Consider the following 18,851-nt stretch of genomic DNA (forward strand, 5'->3'; position numbering starts at 1 on the left):
TCAAAGGTACCACGAAGCTCTTTCAGGCGGGCCTTGTGCTGTCTCTGCAGCCTGAGTGAAGGGTGCTTGTGTTGTCTCTGCAGCCTGAGCGAAGGGTCCTTGTGTTGTCTCTGCAGCCTGAGCGAAGTGTCCTTGGGTTGTCTCTGCAGCCTGAGCGAAGTGTCCTTGTGTTGTCTCTGCAGTCTGAGCGAAGGGTCCTTGTGTTGTCTCTACAGCCTGAGCGAAGTGTCTTTGTGTTGTCTCTGCAGCCTGACTGAAGGGTCCTTGTGTTGTCTCTGCAGCCTCAGCATAGGGTCCTTGTAATTCCTTAACGTGGACACGTGCGACGTGGTACAGGGAATATTACATGTTAGCCTTGTGACACAGAACAGAGCATTAGTTGCACGACATCAGAACAATCGTACATTTTGGAATAATATGATACTATTTAACACACGCTTTGGACAGAGAAGTAGCCAAAATTAAAGACGTCTTCGTAGAGGCCTCCAGCTACAAGAAGGTCATAGACGTGGAAAAGAGTTGACAATATGAACAGTCAGTCCTAGGCTTTCCTCAAACGTGTATACTCTTTGTTGAATTTCCCAACTTACAAAAGTATTCGGAACGAATTTTCCAGGCACCATTCCGTTATCTTAGAGAAGAACTTCTGACAATTCTTCTTCAAGGTCTGGATAAGGCTGCTGCCTTTTTTGTGGTGTTTCTCTATAACAGTGACCTGAACCTTCACCAAGTAGAATATAAATCAGACAACACAATGCTGGAGTCCATCTTCACTACGATCGAGGACGTTGTACAGATATCATCGCGGACAGCTGCAGCAATCAGACAATTCCGGGACACCATTTTCACCAAAGAAGAAAGTACAGGTTTTTCACATCCTCCCATATACAATGCATGCGCCTGTGCCCTGTTTGCTCTGAACCACTGCCGGACCCAGTTCATGAACACGTGCAAGGTCAACAAGGGGACACAACTCTCGTCAACAAATACGTGCCACGTGTGTATCTGTCAGATGTTTACACTGTCGTCCTGGCAGCCAGACTGGCTCGTATATAGTTTCCACTATTATTTATGAACAGTGTGTGAGTGAGTGAGTTGTTTTTTGTTTTTTTTGGTACTGTAAGCAATATTGGCAACCCCGGAAATGGGCTTCACATATTGTACCCATGTGGGGAATCGAACCTGGGTCTTCGGCGTGACGGGAAGATACTTAAACCACTAGGTGACCTCACCACTCCTATGTATGAAGAAAAGTAATGCGAATTCTTTAGGCACTTACTGTATTTTAATGAAAACTCTTTAAAGCTCATAAATAATATGACGTTAAAAACACGTCATCTCATTTCACCTGTTTCACCCAATGTCACGGTGGTTTGTGTAATGATCCAAAGTCGTCACTGAGATATCAATGGTCCGTCCATGCAGCGATGGCTGCTGATGGTGTGTGCTGTATGCTAAAGTCAGTCTCATTTGTCATGTAGTGGAGGCTGGTTGTACTCCAGCTGATGGTGTGTGCTGTATGCTAAAGTCAGTCTCATTTGTCTTGTAGTGGAGGCTGGTTGTACTCCAGCATGGTATAAATAAACAGTAAGAATAAAACCGATGAAACTCGAAACCAGAGTGCTTAAACATGTTTAAAGGATACGTCTGGTTTTAAAATTAAAATTATTCTGGTTTCCCCACTGTTGTTAAAAAACTAATCAATTTTCATCAGAATTAGATAAAAGGGAATCCTTGAAGACGGAATGGACATCGAAAGGAGTCTGCAACACGGGTGTACTAAGTCAAGGTAAATATGAAACCTGGCGACACAGAGGGGTAGAAAAACATTTAATTTCCTTTTGAATGCATTCTTAAATGATTACAATTGATATTTAACTTTGGTGAAAATGGAGTTTGTTTTATCTGCATTCGGTGTTCTCCATTCGACTCAGTTGTATTTTTTTAAAACATGTCATTTGAAGATAAAAAGGCAACCGCAGAATTCACATATACTTTAAACATGTACTGTCTGTCCGCGAACCGAGAGTTCAGGTCACAAATCAGGTGAAATTAAGCACCGTTTTATCACGGAGTTCTTGGATGGGTGACTTTGCTTATCATCTTGATTCCTGAGAGTTTCTAGGACTTAAAAACAGGCAGCTTATGTTATCTGAGGTAATAGTAACACACAGATTGTTTGGGCGCTTTGAGTGGACGTTGTGCATGGAGAAATGAGCATGACAACTGGAGTGTTATTGTTATTATAGAATGGGTGGAAGATTTGTTCACAGCTAAGTGTGTTGATAAACTGTGGAGTATATTTTTCATTACCTTCTATTTAATTGACAGATTTATTGGACAATGAGCTGGCTGAGACGAATAAGCACTTCATTCAAACGTCCATCTACCAGAAGGTGCAAGGGGAGCTGGAGAAGCACGGTCACGTGACAATGTCTGGTGCACCTGGCGGAGGGAGGACATCCATCGCCCTCATGTTGGGGTCACACTATCAACAAATGGGATTTCTATTCAAACTGTCTGATTACATTCATCATGGAATGAATGTGATATTTCGAGATATTTTCAGGACGCCAGACGTCTTAAAATAATCCATCATCAGAAACTTTCTTGTGGAACTCCATGGATATTTTGTGGACGTCACAGTCAGACCTAACACGAAAAGTAGGACACGATTATCAAAGAAACGTCAGGACATTGTGTACACTATTTTTACCTCAAATAGGCCTGGTGTTACAAGTGGAATAGCACAACTTGAGGAGCAAGAAAACTATTTCTTCAAAGGATCTTCAGTGGTTGACTTGACACATATGTCATGCTGTCAATACACCAGAGAAGACAAGAGGAACATCTTCATGAATCACTGTAAACATGACGAAACATTGATAGATGTAGAGTCAGTCTGCAGCTATAGCGATTCCTCTCTTGGTTTCCCTCAAACATGCTAACTCTTTTGAGCATCAGAATTTTTAACAGCATGGTGAAGAGTTTTACCGGACTCAATAATTCGTCAAATGAATGGGCAATCGACTGCCTTTATTCTGATGTCCATGTGTTCAGATAAACTCAACCTGAGAGAGTTAGAGACTTCTGGTGTCCTTGAAGATCTGCTTATAAGCTGCGGCGCAAGGACGTACAGTATGATTAACTAAACTTTCTCAGGAAACGTTAGTTTTCTGTCTTTTTTCTCTAATGTCGAAGCTAAAGCTAACGGGCAAAATAAACGATACACAAAATTAATTTGATAATTTAGACTTTTTCCCTACTTTTATACATTGATTCAATGGACTGACTATTGATGGTGCTCCAATGAGTCCATGTTGCCCATACATTGTCTTCTTCACAGTGATGGTTTGTCATTTTGCAATGTCAGTGATTTCGTTTGGTATCTTTTATTTTGTACATTAGTTTAGTCACTGTTACGAGAGTGTATTTTCCGTGATTTGAGTTCTTATTAATTATTATTGCAGTAGTTGTAACTGGGTCACAATATTTAAGGTTTTAGTGTTTGTTATTATGGCTCACATTCCTACGGAAAAATATTTAAGCGGTACGTCTCTAAGGCAGTACTTTAGAGTTACCTCCCTTTGAATAAACAACAACACGAGACCACAAAGACTTTTTCTAGACCTCTCGACGTTCGTGGCCATGGCTATGTACTCGCTAACCCGCTCAGCCACCGCGACTTCCACAAAAATGAAAGTCGGACAACTGGTAGTCTAGACTGCGTACTTTGTGTACCCCTTCTTTTGGTTGAGTCCCTTTTGGCTGAGCGGGTTAGGCGGCTGACTTTGTGTGCTGGCGATTAGGTGCCTGACTCTGAGGGTGCGGGTTCGAATCCCGGATGGGACTCAACCAAAAGAAGTACTAGAATTTGTACTTTATTGAGAAAGTGAAATCCCAAATATGACATATGTTGCATTTGACCACTTTCTAAATGGCATCGTGTAATCATAGCTTTCGGCCGTGGGAGCCGTGCCAATTCACACTCATCAGAGGGGTACACAAAGTACGCAGTCTAGACTACCAGTTGTCCGACTTTCATTTTTGTGGAAGTCGCGGTGGCTGAGCGGGTTAGGCGGCTGACTTTGTGTGCTGGCGATTAGGTGCCTGACTCTGAGGATGCGGGTTCCAATCCCGGATGGGACTCAACCAAAAGAAGTACTAGAATTTGTACTTTATTGAGAAAGGGAAATCCCAAATATGACATATGTTGCATTTGACCACTTTCTAAATGGCATCGTGTAATCACAGATTGACTATTGGTTTGATCGTTGACCAATCGATATGCTGGATTTCGGTTTTATCAACTCTAGCTATCATTGTGAACATCCACAATCGTAAGGGTGCCTGAAATGTACATGTAGGACTAACAAGCACTTTGACGAGTTTATTTTGCTTTAAAGCGCTCAAATCGCTACAATCCAATTGTTTTTACCCCGGATAACCCAATCCAACCATTGAGTAGAGATAGTATTTATTTGCATGTGCATTTTGCTTTCACTACTTCAAACATAATGGCTTGTTGAACATTTCAATATAATCTGCACATTGTTACGAATAAATATCACAATTCAAGTACATGTGTTATAGAATTAAAATAAGTTACACGATACTGATTTATTGTGATGTATACACTTGCAGTTGAATCTCCCCAAATATATATGAAGATGGGCACACTTATATTTGTTTTGAAAGGAAACGAATTTCAGAAGATTGACAATGGACTCCACAAAATGAATGAATGAACGATTTAATTTAGAAGAAGGTTTTGTAACCTTGACACCGTTAATTCAATCAATGTGCAAACATAGTATCTTAGTATTCACTCCCAATGACGAGTAACAAACACGTACCTCCTGTAACAACATCTCATAATCCCTTTTCTGGCAGACATGTGTTCATTTGCCTGTATAAGCCCCCGACATTGCAAGCAATTGTTATCCAAACACATTAATAGTTCTTCTGATTAACACTGAAAGTAACCTCTCTCGTAAGAAAGGCTAATCTTTGATCATTACTGCTAAACTGAATGAAATAATAGGTGCAATACGAATTTAAAATTTAAAACCCCCAATACGCGGCTCTCGCTGTGAGAAGCTAATTTTCCCCACATATGCGTCTCTCGGCCTTGATGAGTTAAATTAATATCACTGGTTTATGGTGACAAGTTTCTCCAAGGATTAATGACAAAACAGCACCCTTAACTCATATGGTAAAAGCAGACTATGAATAAAATCCTTATTTGTGTATTGTTTGAAACAAATTAAACTTTTTCTATCACAAATTTAATGTGTGATAGTATCAGTTATAATTTCCATTTTTATGATCATTAAGATTGTTTTACTTTTGACAATGTTTCTGATTATCAATCATTTTGTCGAGGCCTATTCTGTACACCTCAATCACTCATGCTTCCATTGTTTGTCGTGGCTTCAATAAAAACACCAAACTGATGATATTTAGTAATCGATGTTTATTTTATATAAAAAAAGGAACCCCGTCACTGCCAATGTAATTACATATATACAAAGTGGAAGCTGCATAGAAAATACATGTATACCATCATACATGCTCACTACATGTAATGGGTTACCTCCCTTGAATATATCAGTCAAAGGGCGCACATTCATTGAACAACGGTTAACCACCATACATTCTTACATCATTTAATGGATTATCTCCCTTGGATGCATCAGTCACAGAACGTTCATTCAAAATGTTCACCACTGGTTTACCGTCTCACGTGATGGCTTGACTCACGTGAAAGTGGCAACAGGCCACACTTCAATCTGACGGTCTTCATATAACAGTTTACCCGAATAGCGAGCCACTTAAACGAAGACTGCACTTCGTCTCAGCTGAAGTATCTCCTTGATATTCACTCACTCACTCACTCACACGTTCACTCATTCATTCACTAAATCGTCAATACTGGTAAGTGAGAAGCATACGTGAAAATCAAAGTTCTCGGTTAGAATACAAACGTCACTGCCTTGGCTAGATATGTCACATCATGGCTGGATGATTACTCTACCATTGATAGTTACTTCATTGCCATGGTTGGTCGCTCGAGTCAGTAAGATGTTATTAGGACAGACTACAGGTGCATCGTTGACACCAACTCATTCATCGTGTGTCTACATGCACCAGAGGTTGTGTATGTGAGAAAACCGCCTCTTAGAGTTCAGACACTTTCTGTGGCACATCACATCACGGCTGTTGTCCCACATTTTACTACTCATGGTAATGTTTAAGTGTCTCTCTGAGCTGTAATGTTCAAGTGTCTCTCAGAGGTGGATGTTTATAGAGACAAGTGTGTCACCCTCCTTGTCGGGAACACATAGTTCTTCGAGGACTGGTGGAGAGTAGAAGTACAAAAGACACTTCCTTGTATTGTCTGTGGTTCAAGGACTGGTGGAGGGTAGAAGTACAAAAGACACTTCCTTCTATTGTCTGTGCTTCAAGGACTGGTGGAGGGTAGAAGTACAAAAGACACTTCCTTGTATTGTCTGTGCTTCAAGGACTGGTGGAGGGTAGAAGTACAAAAGACACTTCCTTGTATTGTCTGTGCTTCAAGGACTTGTGTCCACAAGAAGACTAAGACACAAGTGTTACGCCTCCATGTGACTTTCGAGGTTGCAGCACTATAATGAGTTGCATTCACATATAAGAAGAGGGCATATCACGTTCATGCAGTTTGTGCTGCACCAGTCGTCGAAGCGCTTCAGTCCTGCATACCTGCCTGTTGCCCTGCAGTAGTATTTGCCTTTCTGGCCCCACACATTGTGGGAGGGGCGCGCGGGTGTGGGGTGGGAAGGGGTTCGCTCATGGGGAGGGGAAAAGATGGACCTTGAGGACTGCTTGGGAGACTGGTTGTGCATCTGTGGCTGTCGACGAAGTTGTTGCCGATAAAGTTGCTGATGTGTGCGTTGCTGGATGTGTTGCTGATTGTGCTGTTGGGGATGTTGCTGGGTATGTTGTTGGACGTGTTGCCGAGGTTGCTGCACGTTTGACTGAGTATGGATGGAGTGGGGAGCTGTGTGGTGTCTGGGTGCGAAGGGACTGAGACTCTGAGATACCCGGGCCTGTGTGTTGTAGTCGTTGAGTCGTGGCCTGTAGGTGTTAGTCCAGGCTTGTGTCTGGGCGGGATACATGGAGAAGGCAGGGTAGGAGGGTTCGTCTGGTTGACAGATACACATACCCCCTGGGCAGAAATTGGCATTACAGTTGGCGGTGCACCACTCATCCATTCCACCTCCTAGAGTAATAGTTGCGCGGCACTTGAGAAGTGGAGTCACAGCAGGACGGTCCCAGAAATAGTTGACTGGTCTCTGGTATTGGTTCCACCACATTGTTGACATCTGATTGTTGCCGTAGCCACCCGTGGATTGGTGACTGGGTAGCGTCTGTCTCTGATTGACCAAAGACTGCTGGGGCACGTGCTGGAAGGAGATGACTCTCTTGTGCCCAAGACTACTGCTGGACTGACCGTACACCTGCTTCTTTGCTGGACGAAGGTCGCTGTGAGCAGGATGTGTGTTGTCTTGGCGAGGTTGGGGGGTCCTCATCACTTTCTTCACTGCTTCAGTCTCTGGTTTCTCCGTCACGCAGTTGTGTGCAGTCGTCCTCGTCACAGTTACACCATTCTGAATAAATCGTCCACTCGGAACAGAGGATCCTGGAATTTCCAAAACGGTTTGTTTCACCAAAGGTCTAACTGTCTGCTTGATTGGTCTCAATGTCTGTTTGACTGGTTTTCTGGTCTGTTTAACTTGTCGAATGGTCTGTTTTATGGGCCGCGTTGGTCGTCTGAATGGGCTTTGTTGACGTTTGTTTGAGCTGATAAGCCAAGACTTGGATGGTCCTCTCAGGACCTTTACCCTCGGGGCCTTGGTGACGCTCCTACGTGGCTGAGTCAGAAGTTTAGACCTAGGTGTTGACCTGGTCCGTGCGGGCGTGGGCTTGGGTGTAGCAGGGGCAGTTTGTTGGACAGGCTTCCTGGACACTGGATGTTTAACCTGCGGGGCTTTAGTTGTGGGCGTCGGTTTGGAGGTTTGTTTAACATTTGCTTCATTTTGAACTTTAGGTTGGTTCGGTTGTTGCCGTTTTCCCTTGCTGAGGTTGTTGTGATTGTTTTGGTTCATCTTCTGGGACAACTGTTTCCCCCTCATCCCCAGCCTCCTCCTGCTCGCCATATTCCTCCTCTGCATCAGCCACGGTGTGGACGCCCTCCAGTTGTACTTCACATCCTGGGGATGTTTCGGCTTCAGCTTCCGTCGACTGGTCGGGTTGGTTGCTATGGAGCTGCGCTGCTTCTTGACGTCTTCAGGCTTCTTCCCCGTGGCAGCCTCCGCCGTCTTTGGGTTGATGAGGTTTTTCTTGTCCGTGTCGTGTTTGGATTCCACTTGAACACTGACCTTGGCGTTCTCCTCTGGCGCCGGGGTGGTGGATGGTTTCATGTTCTGTTCTTTCGTCCACTTAGATTTAGCTCCCTTGGGAAGAATCTCAACATCAGCACAGTTGTAGAACTCCTCCTGTGGCCCACAGCCCAGGCAGAACAGCCCTGACTTGTCATCCTTGTCCCACGTGTTACCTAGCAAACAAAAACAAAACGAATTTCCTTTACAGAATTCAGTTACAGTGATAGTTTAATACACATTGATTACTGAACGTTTGTTTAAAGAGGTGCTTTGTTTCAACATGTACATGGGAATGTATATTCAGATACTTATTGTGATGAAGTAATGTCTACTGTATAAATGTAATGTTGACAACCCACGAAATGTTCTCTTGAAAGTTTACTATTTTATTAGTAGACCAGTGTACAGGATCACCCCCGTGGTGTTTGTCTGATGTTTGTTTTATGTCAAGAGTCAAATGTAAGGGCATCAAGTGTTGAGTGACGAACATCAGGACATGGAGTGTCAAATGTCCAGAGTCGAATGTCCGAACAACAAGTCAAGTGTCAAGTGTCGGGTATCGAGTATCGCGCTGCTTACGAGGTCACGACTGCAGCTATATCCCCACAAGAGTCGTCCATAGAGTCAACAAATGAGCGAGCAGCTCACGCCATTTGTATTCCTGAAACACTGCTCGAATGACTATTATGTTCCATCAGCCCTTACACGTCAATAAAATACTCGTTCTACACTTCCGCTATCAAACTACCCACCTGTTCTGTACTTCCACTGGATGACACACTGTTTACAGGTCAGCCCCGGGGGTAGCTGGACGGTGTAGTTGAAGAAGGCGTTGTATTTCCCCTTGGGAACGTAGTACTTCATACCCTTCCCGTCCGGTCGCTTCAGTTGGTGCTTGTCCAGACACTTCTGGGTAACCCTCTTCTTGGGATCGTTGACTGGACAGATCCGGAACTCAAACCAGCCGAGATGGTTGGCCGTGAGGTGGACAGTCACGGGGATGATGTCGCCTTCATGAAAGCTGCGGGTGATGATGCCGTTGGCGTATTTTCCACCGGCTTCGTGCTCGTTCTTGCCATGGTAGGCGTCTCCGCAGACGCCGCACTTGCCGCTGTTTCGTAGCCATTGTACCTGGAATACGAGAATATGGAATGCTAAAAGTCACAGAAATACCAGGAATGTCTGTATCACTGAACTTGACGTTGTTACGACATTCTTTCCATGGCTGTTCCATACCTCGTGTTTTCTTTCAACTGGATCCAAACTGAATCATGTTTCAGTGTAAGAGTGCGTGTACGAGAAGAAAATATCTAGCACAGTAATGTCACATACAGATAATATATGATATCACATTCAGGTAACAAATATTATATGATACGGAAAACACTGTAAACCACGGTCTCGAAGTAAAGACTTGCTCCTTGCGTGCACCATTTTAATAATTTCCTGTTGGTTTGACTCAGACCTAGGAGTACTCCAAGGTATTTATATAGGTCCCTTATGATTGACTGTACTCCGTTGTGTGACCGGGTGTTCAACTACAGCGATGTTTGATCTTCCCTCTACTTCAATGGATACTTGTTTGAAGTGATCGGACCCGTGAAGGTCCGGGTTAGAATATTGGCCTTTAGTAACCCATCCATGTCATTAGAGGCGACTAACGGGATCGGGTGGTCAGGCTCGCTAACTTGGTTGACTCATATCATCGGCTCCCAAATGCGCAGATCGATGCTCATGTTGTTGATCAATGGATTGTCTGGTCCAGACTCGATTATTTGCAGACCATCTGACAATCTAATTAGCACAATTGTTCGTCCTCTATATGACACACCCGCATTAGTACACCTGACAATCTCATCAGTACACCTGACAATCTCATCAGTACACCTGTTAGTCTGATCAGTACTGCAAACTTTTCTGGAACATGGACCTAAAACCGTAAACGTGATCTTGTGACTGGAATAATGCCGATGTCACGTAAAGCCCAACTCAACTTAACAACTCATCAGTGCACCTGTCAGTCTCATCAGTACACCTGTCAGTCTCATTAGTACACCTGTCAGTCTCATCAGTACACCTGTCACATCCTGTACAGTACACATGTCCGTCTTATCAACTGTGTTTCTCTGTGTCTTCTGTTGACATGGTCAAAAGGACTGATAACCTCCTGTGGTCCAGTAGACCAGCATGTTTCAAGTCAGGACACCGGCCCGTGTTTGCTCACGACTAACTTCCACGGGCTCTCCATTTGACTCGTACACACAAAACACCTTGGTATTTCCGCTGTGGCAAACCCAAGTCTCGCTGTCACGAAGTTATCCGAGATCATGACGTGACGTCATGAACTGACTTTCATCCTGTGGCATTGTTACATAGAATATGAATCAATATTGGTTTATACTATTTCTTAATCAACTCTCTCCAAGGTGAAACTCCTAGCGCCACCTAGCGGGAAATTCTGTTCAGTGGCTGTGGATTGTGGGTTTGTTTATTTGTACTCTGAATGTATTTACAGTTTGTTTACAGGTATCCGAGACTGGTGTGAGATATTGACCGCAGCACAACAGAACGTGACTTCAAACAGGGGCGCTCTATTCTCACAAGTTTTTTTGTGAAGTTTGTATTGATAAAGATGGCGTTCCTTCTGCTGGAACTATATTTAAGACAGGTACACTGGAAACTCTCGAAGAAATAAAAAACCAGACATTATTGTTTTACTTACACCTGTATACAGTCTGCTAAGATACCAAGGCAAGCGACGGGCACGTGCCGGAGTTTAAAGAACTCTGTTTTGAATAGGAGTTCACTCTGATGAGCACGCTACACAATTTAACTTTGATTGTTTGTTTGTTTTGTTTTAGCCGAGGTCAGTTGAGGAACAAAGCAATTAAACGTGACATATTTCATGAGAAAAAGACCTTCAAAGTGTCGCTATCGTTATTGTCTCAATTAACTTATTCAGTTCTCACAACAAAACAATCTTCCAGCAATCGCCAGAGGAAGATTGAACTGTTTTGTTTGAAAGACTGTAAAACATTAATTAATGTTCTGAAGATCTGAGGAATACTGAATGAGTCAGAATCCAGTATAGGTATATCACGACGGGTGACCAGAAATGGACTTCACACATGTTATACGTGGGGAATAGAACACGAGTCTTCGGCGTGACGAGCGAACACTTTCACCACTGGACTACCCCAAGGCCCCACATATTGAAAAAAATAAAAACATCACTTATGGGAAGGTTATGGAAAGGTTTTCAAGCCGCAGGTAGGAGCATATAATCTTAGTGTCCGAACGTATCTGTTACAAAACTCAGACAATGGACTCACCTCATAAAGAGTTTGTGAGGAATACTGATCTGTATCCACGTCTTCGTCAATCTTACATAAAACTTCCTGATCATGGCTAGACCAAGTAGGACCACTGACGCAACAGTATCACATGTTGCCATTTAAGAGTGAATAATTGACTAGTGTTTGCATGTGTTTATGACTCAGGACAGAATACTCTCATCTTTTCGGAACCACCTGATATCAATACTTTCTTTTACATAAGAAACACATTCATTCATTCATTCATTTACGCTGTCATTGGTGGTGTATACATTCGACTGTAGACTCAGAGAATGAGTCTTAATGAAACTGTGTCCGCATCTGATAGTTGCACTGGTGAATGCAACCCTCTTAACAACAGTCATGTACAAATCATCTGATAGGTGCATTGGTGAATACAACCCTCTTAACAACAGTCGTGTACAAATCTATGACTGAGAACCTTCATCATGGAGATGAATAAGGAGCAAGACAAACTAAGAACATATTCCCTACAACAGCCCATTGCTATAGAGAAGCAGAGTGGAAGGTTGTGTCTAAACCTGATTCTGTTCTCAATTATCGAGACGGTTACGTAGCTTAGTATTAAGGCGTTCTGTCACAGAAACCTCTCATGGGCCCAGTGTAAGAGGGCTGCTGCAGGTGACCCTGGAGGTGATATTTCTTGAATACTGCTGAAAAAACCCAAAAATACAGTACCCCTAAGACCATACTAAGGTACTCTACGTGTCGAGTCCGCAGGAATCTACGACAATGTTTGGTATATCAGGATGCTTCACAAAGAGAACACTGGCGAAAGGGCGACTCCGATGGGCAAACTTATCTTGATCGTTTTATACATGTCCTTATGATCGTGTTTAAAGTGACTCTCTGACGTTATTCCTTGGACATACGTTCATTTTGTAAACCCATTCTGTGGTAATTTCCTCAACACAAAGTCATTTTAAACCTCCTTCTGTCTTAGGACCTCCTTCTGTCATAGGACCTCCTTCTGTCCTACTTTCCAAGACACAACTTCCTTTCTAAACCTCCTTCTTTCCTAGACATGGCCTTAATTTATACACCTCTTTTTAAGGTTATGTCCTAATCACAGAGTCATTTTATATAAACCTCCTTCTGTCTCAATTTCGTGTTAGACATTATAATTTTTTAATCCAGTTCTGTCGATATTTCGTTGAGACGCCTTCGTATTGTCAATCCCTTTTCTCTAAACCCCCAGCTTTACATTTCCAAAAGACGGTCTGTCGTAATTTTCTAGAGAGATTTACATTTTCTGAACCTCCTTCCTTCCTTATTTGCTTTTAACAACTTCATTTCCCGAGCTTCTTTATTTTACAATTTCCTTTCAAGCATCCTAAATTCTAAACCTCTGATCACAAGTATTCTGCAATAAGTCCCTCGATATTCCGAATAGTGTCAAAGTGATTTTGTAGTACAACCTTTTCTAAATTCGCCCACAACATTTGTTAGAGAAATTACCCGCCTATTGAAGTGTTTTTCCTCAGCCTTTGAAAGCAGTTCTTGAAACATTTCGTCAATTTGTGCCGGTCTGTAATGGTGTGAGATGGCTTTTACAATGTGTAACCAGTGGGTTAATTCATCAATGACGAGCACGCTGCCGATGCCGAGGTGGTCCCGACATACCAGCCTAGAAGGAAGGGGAAACTGCCCTCAGAGGCTGAATCACAGATCAATGTCATACATCCTGTTTTGGCAACATATTTCGGCAGCCTGTGACAAAATCAATCAGTTTGAACTCGCGGCATGTTCCAACATTACCCCAGCAGATCAATGTTGTGTCGGAACAAGGAAGTGAGTAAGTTGTCATGCCACTGTTGTTTAGCGGTAAATGTTTTGTGGGTGTGAGGCTGGCTGTCCGCCCTCGTGTGGTGAGTGGCGTTATTATCAAAGATGTCTTTGAGGAATACTATGTTGTATAACCACCCATCCTTTGCCCCACACAGACCTGTGTCGCTGCTTGCATTGACCAGGTAATGCCTCACTATAACATTTGTCCGCAGTCAAGGGTGTACACAAGGCAGGTGCCGGTTTGCAGGGGGGGGGGGGGGGGGGGGGGGGGGGGGCTTCATAAAAAGGAACAAGAATTTGAGGCAAATATAAATATTTGTTATTTGCTAACGACAGGTCTCATCAGAGTGGGACTCGAGGCTGGAAACAGGTGCGCCACCTCCCACAAGCAGCGCCTAGTGGGGTAAAGGAGCAGGGATGATAGCGAGAACATATACTGTATACTGGACAAAATAAGTTCACGATAAGGGGTACTGGTCTTCTTATGATTGATGTTTTAGCAGTATGTCATTGAATAAATAGATGTTTATTCAAATTTCAGAATATACATACATCCATAACTGTATTGTCAGCATATTTCTGTATACTAGTATCCCACTAGTAAGACGGGGGGCATGAAAATAGAAAGACCACAATGTTCACAATTTGGGATTCGAACCTGGTCTGACTCTAGTTCAGACTGTTCAACAATTCAGACATGGTTCCCGGGTTATTGTGGGGATGTAGCATGTAGACTTAGTGAATGAGTCTTAATGAAACTGTGTCCACATCTGATAGGTGCAGTGGTGAATGGAACCCTCTTAACAACAGTCATGTACAAATCATCTGATAGGTGTATTGGTGAATACAACCCTCTTAACAACAGTCATGTACAAATCATCTGATAGGTGGATTGGTGAATACAACCCTCTTAACAACAGTCATGTACAAATCATCTGATAGGTGAATTGGTGAATACAACCCTCTTAACAACAGTCATGTACAAATCATCTGATAGGTGAATTGGTGAATACAACCCTCTTAACAACAGTTATGTACAAATCTCTGTCTGAGAAACATCATCATGGAAATGAATAAGGAACAAAACAAACTGAGAACATAGTCGGCATGTTAAACTAAGAGTCCCGGGGTAGAATAGCCCTTCAGCAACCCATGCTTGCCATAAAAAGCGACTATGCTGTAAGAGGCGACTAACGGGATGGGGTGGTCAGTTTCGCTGACTTGGTTGACACATGTCATCGGTTCCCAATTGCGCAGATCGATGCTCACGTTGTTGGTCAGTGGATTGTCTGGTCCAGACTCGATTATTTACAGACCGCCGCCATATGGCTGGAATATTGCTGAGTGCGGCGTAAACTTAAATTCACTCACTTGTTAAACTAAGAACATAGTCGGTTTGTTAATTACCAAAACAAACCCTGGCATATTTGCCTCGCGGTTGTGTTTGGTTGCGTTTAGTCAGCTGGGGTGTTAGGGGTGTCACACAGCGTTAAGGGATTTCGCGATAATGGTTTATGTCACCAATCTTGACCAACACCACGATCATCTCCACTAGACTCCCAGCAAACAATTGTCTGTGATGTTCTTCCACCATTTGAGAAACAGGTAAAGGCTGCTTCATACACTACTGATGAAATCATCAGGTGTTGATCACAATGCGAACACGGCACGTATTCTGAGCTTGAAGTTCAGGCGACTCAGTCTGCCTACAGCTAACGGCCGCATAGTCGAGGCGGCGGAAGCTTACATCCCAAAGAACGAGTACAAAGACATGGCTGACATTGACGACATTGGTCCCTGCAGGAACGGCTCAACGCCACCATGTCTTCCAGTGATCTGTATTACTAGGAACACTGCAATGTTTGTCTCTGTGTTTTAGATGGTGTTTTTAACAGAATCAAATAAAAGAATCGTTTGCGATTTTGTTTCTTCTTTCGAATACAAAAAGAAGATTTTAATGCTTTGAATCACTTTCCCGCGATTGTACTTTGGATCAGGTGAAAAAATATAGTTTGTATTTTTTCTCAGTACAAGCAGAGACAACATACATGACTTAACATCATCGTCACCACCGCCCTGTTTACACAGATGTCGCCATCAACACACCTTCCAACTCCCCGTTCCATCCAGTACACACTGGCATCCACCCCCGTCCCACCTTCTTGGCCACCATGCCTGATCATATTCATGCCTACCCCTCTCTTCCAACTTCCCGTTGCATCCCGTACACACAGGCACCCTCCCTAGATATGGCACAGTGAATTCATTCATGTACAACAAGTTGAAAACATTTGTGTACTGAATATTTGTCATCTAAAATAAAGTCATTTAGGAACGGAAAAGGCGGACATGTGGGGGAAAAGGCGGAGTATACTCTTAATTGGAATTAAATTTGAACAACTACACACATTAAACACCCTAGGGACATACGGTCAGGTGAAACAAATTAGTGATCCTTGGTTCCGACATCGGAGGCTGAAACAGCGGTCAGTAGTGTGTCGGTCAGTATGTTGACCAACCCTGCCCCCACAACCATTCTGACCCTGGCGTGCCGGTCACACCGTTTCCTCACCATCGACCCTCATGATCAACCACTGCTACAACGACATCCTCAACGCAGCGTCACCAACTCCCACTCATACAACTCCACCGACCCTTCTCACGTTCCACGGGCACCCGTCTCAGTCAGAGAAACGTTGCTAGTGACCCCATCCCCTCCTTGTTAAATTTGCATGTATCGCATTCAGACAACGACTACAGACATTTCACCAACTGCCCGGTGTTTGAAACGTGGGCTTCAATGACTAGAAACATTTCACCAACTGCCCGGTGTTTCAAAAGTAGGCTTCAGCGACTACAAACACTTCACCAGTTGCCCGGTGTTTCAAACGTAGGCTTCAACGACTACAAACACTTTACCAATTGCCCGGTGTTTCAAACGTAGGTTTCAACGACTACAAACATTTCACCAACTGCCCGGTGTTTCAAACGTAGGCTTCTAGAGCGGGTTGAGCAATACGTCACCGGACACCTGACAACAGTCTACAACAACCGTAATGACAGACTATCCCCAGTGGTTGTTATTTGAATTTTCGTATACAAAGTATTCCTTATGTTCTGCGTCAAGACTCTGGGATGTTGGTTCCATGTTGAACCTCACGGATTTGCGAGATGTTTTTGAGTGCTTGATGTTTGTAAGATCTGATTGTAGTGCCTGACATTGCACCCACAGTATCAAGTAAAGAAATGTTTCCCTTTTGAAGAAATATACATGAATGATTTAGAAAGTTTATCCAAACAAACTAGGGTTATAAGCCGATGTAAAGATAACTTAATATGCAGTTCTGCTAATTGGGGAACGATGCCTTCGGGAAATACAAAGCATACACTTTAAGATGGCCCCAGTCAATTATGAACGTTGCCAAAACATTACAGAGCTGAAAACGCCCCCTTTACTCTGTGTCCAGAAGGACCTGCTACAGTCGTACACAATACATCTACACTGAAGATCCAGGACTGTACTTTCATTGCCTGGATAATTTAGCAACATTTGTGTTTTGTCTCACAATCATCTGCTCTCGTTGACATAGGGACACTTGTGGTATTGCCTATTCAGTCTTACCTCTCCTCAGGTGGAACAGGCTTCTACGTTTTGGATCATTAACGGAGAGTTGTGACGACATTGATTCTCACCATTCGTGCTGTCTTTTCGAGATCGACTAGCTGCAATTCTCAGACAAAACACTCCGGACATGAACCACTTACCATTCTGCCGCCGCAGTAGAGTTCGTTGTCGTTGTAGTTGACGGGGTTGTTGAAGCCGAGTCGCCACATGCTGTTCCTGGCTGGGGGGTCCATGAGTCTCCCGTGGGCATCACACAGAGGTGGTAACAAAGTCAATGTCAACGTGATCATTATGAAGGAGACGACGACCACGACAGCTGACGACATGGTGGACTATTATGACAGGGTGGACAACGACGAGACGTAGATACAGGAAATATAGGTGAGCGAACGAAACACTATCGGCCACAATAACAGAGCTGAAGAACGTCCATCGTGGAGAAATTATTGTGAGATTTGTCTAAGAAGGAAACACAAGACCTAAGGTCTGCGACAGATGAGGTAAAGTCCTTCAGAAGTCTTGGTAAGGTCCAGTAAGGAACTCAACAGAGACTCTGTTATCCACGAATGACCGCTATTAAAATACTGGAATGCATCAACAGGTGAAGTCGTCCTCGTATAGAACTGACGGTGGCCTCTGGACACCTGCTTATATACCTGCTGTGGGCATGCGCAGAGAACACTGGGCTATTGTCTGGTGGTGGAGTGGAGTGCGTCACAGGGCTTGGAATGACAAGACTCCCCGGCCTGCTGTTGCTGCTGCTGCTGCCAGCTCCGTGCAGCGTCGAGGGTGATGTTTGTTCAGCACTGTGAGCTCGGCTCCGTACACGGGTCAACATAATGGAGGGGAGATGACAAGCTGCTCAGAACAAACCGGCAAAAAACGCCATTGTTTCAGACATGCTTGGAGCAGTAAAGTGCACTCCAAACCCAGCAAATGCTGTGATTACATGTTGGGGTTTTCTCCGTCGGTTGCAGTTCTTTCCTAGAAATACATTCAGAGTTCCGTCAGTGTTAGTAATGAGGCTCAGAGCTGACAAATCGGAAAGTCATGTTCCCTATCACTGTGGTGTTGTGTGCAAAGATAGAAGCAGGCTTTTACGCCTGCATCTAATACTGGGAAACAATTCAGAATCTTTATATTTTTGGTTCGTAAATGACACAAGAAATGTCTTGCCTCGTTACAGACAATTACCAGTAGTAATACCTGTAGAGTGTATAGTATGTTTGTTTTGAGAAAAAAAACACACATTTATTTCCCTATCATCAATATGGAATGTGGATATAGATGCACAAGTACGTCATTTGGTGCTGGAAAAAAAACGTTCACGGGATTCTAAGGTTGTGAAGGTTGAATATAAGACACAAAATGAAACAGTGAAAACTTGAAACAGTGTTTCCACTTGAAACAGTATACTTCCCTTCGCTTATAATCACTGAACTTTCACCTTTCACTCAAACCTTACACATTAATCAACATGTATGTTAGATGTATCTCCTGTCAGTCTTCAAGAAAAAAACGACTTATGGGAAAAGACTGGTGCTTGGCTGAGGAGCATGGTTTGACAACACTCAAGCGCCTTTCCCACTCTGACCGCTGAAAGTAGTTGAAGGATGGTATAAACATATATTTCACAATAACATATGGAATACGGAAAAC

At 43.4% G+C, this 18,851-nt stretch overlaps 2 protein-coding genes across 2 annotated transcripts; both read right to left on the bottom strand.

The window, feature by feature from the left end:
• On the bottom strand, nt 1–623 carry LOC137259710 (uncharacterized). The gene is made up of 2 exons (XM_067797300.1): nt 591–623; nt 1–306 (listed from the first exon to the last, which is right to left on the bottom strand). Exons 1-2 carry the CDS (start codon nt 621–623, stop codon nt 1–3), a joined length of 339 nt encoding a protein of 112 aa, XP_067653401.1.
• A 4,833-nt stretch (nt 624–5,456) lies between these two features.
• On the bottom strand, nt 5,457–17,924 carry LOC137259914 (uncharacterized). The gene is made up of 3 exons (XM_067797560.1): nt 17,333–17,924; nt 9,176–9,554; nt 5,457–8,596 (listed from the first exon to the last, which is right to left on the bottom strand). The coding sequence occupies exons 1-3, from the start codon at nt 17,516–17,518 to the stop codon at nt 6,648–6,650; spliced, it is 2,514 nt and encodes an 837-aa protein (XP_067653661.1). The 5' UTR covers nt 17,519–17,924; the 3' UTR covers nt 5,457–6,647.
• Nucleotides 17,925–18,851: the final 927 nt, after the last annotated feature.

The sequence above is a fragment of the Haliotis asinina genome, chromosome 13, assembly GCF_037392515.1.
Source record: "Haliotis asinina isolate JCU_RB_2024 chromosome 13, JCU_Hal_asi_v2, whole genome shotgun sequence".
Taxonomy (NCBI): domain Eukaryota; kingdom Metazoa; phylum Mollusca; class Gastropoda; order Lepetellida; family Haliotidae; genus Haliotis; species Haliotis asinina.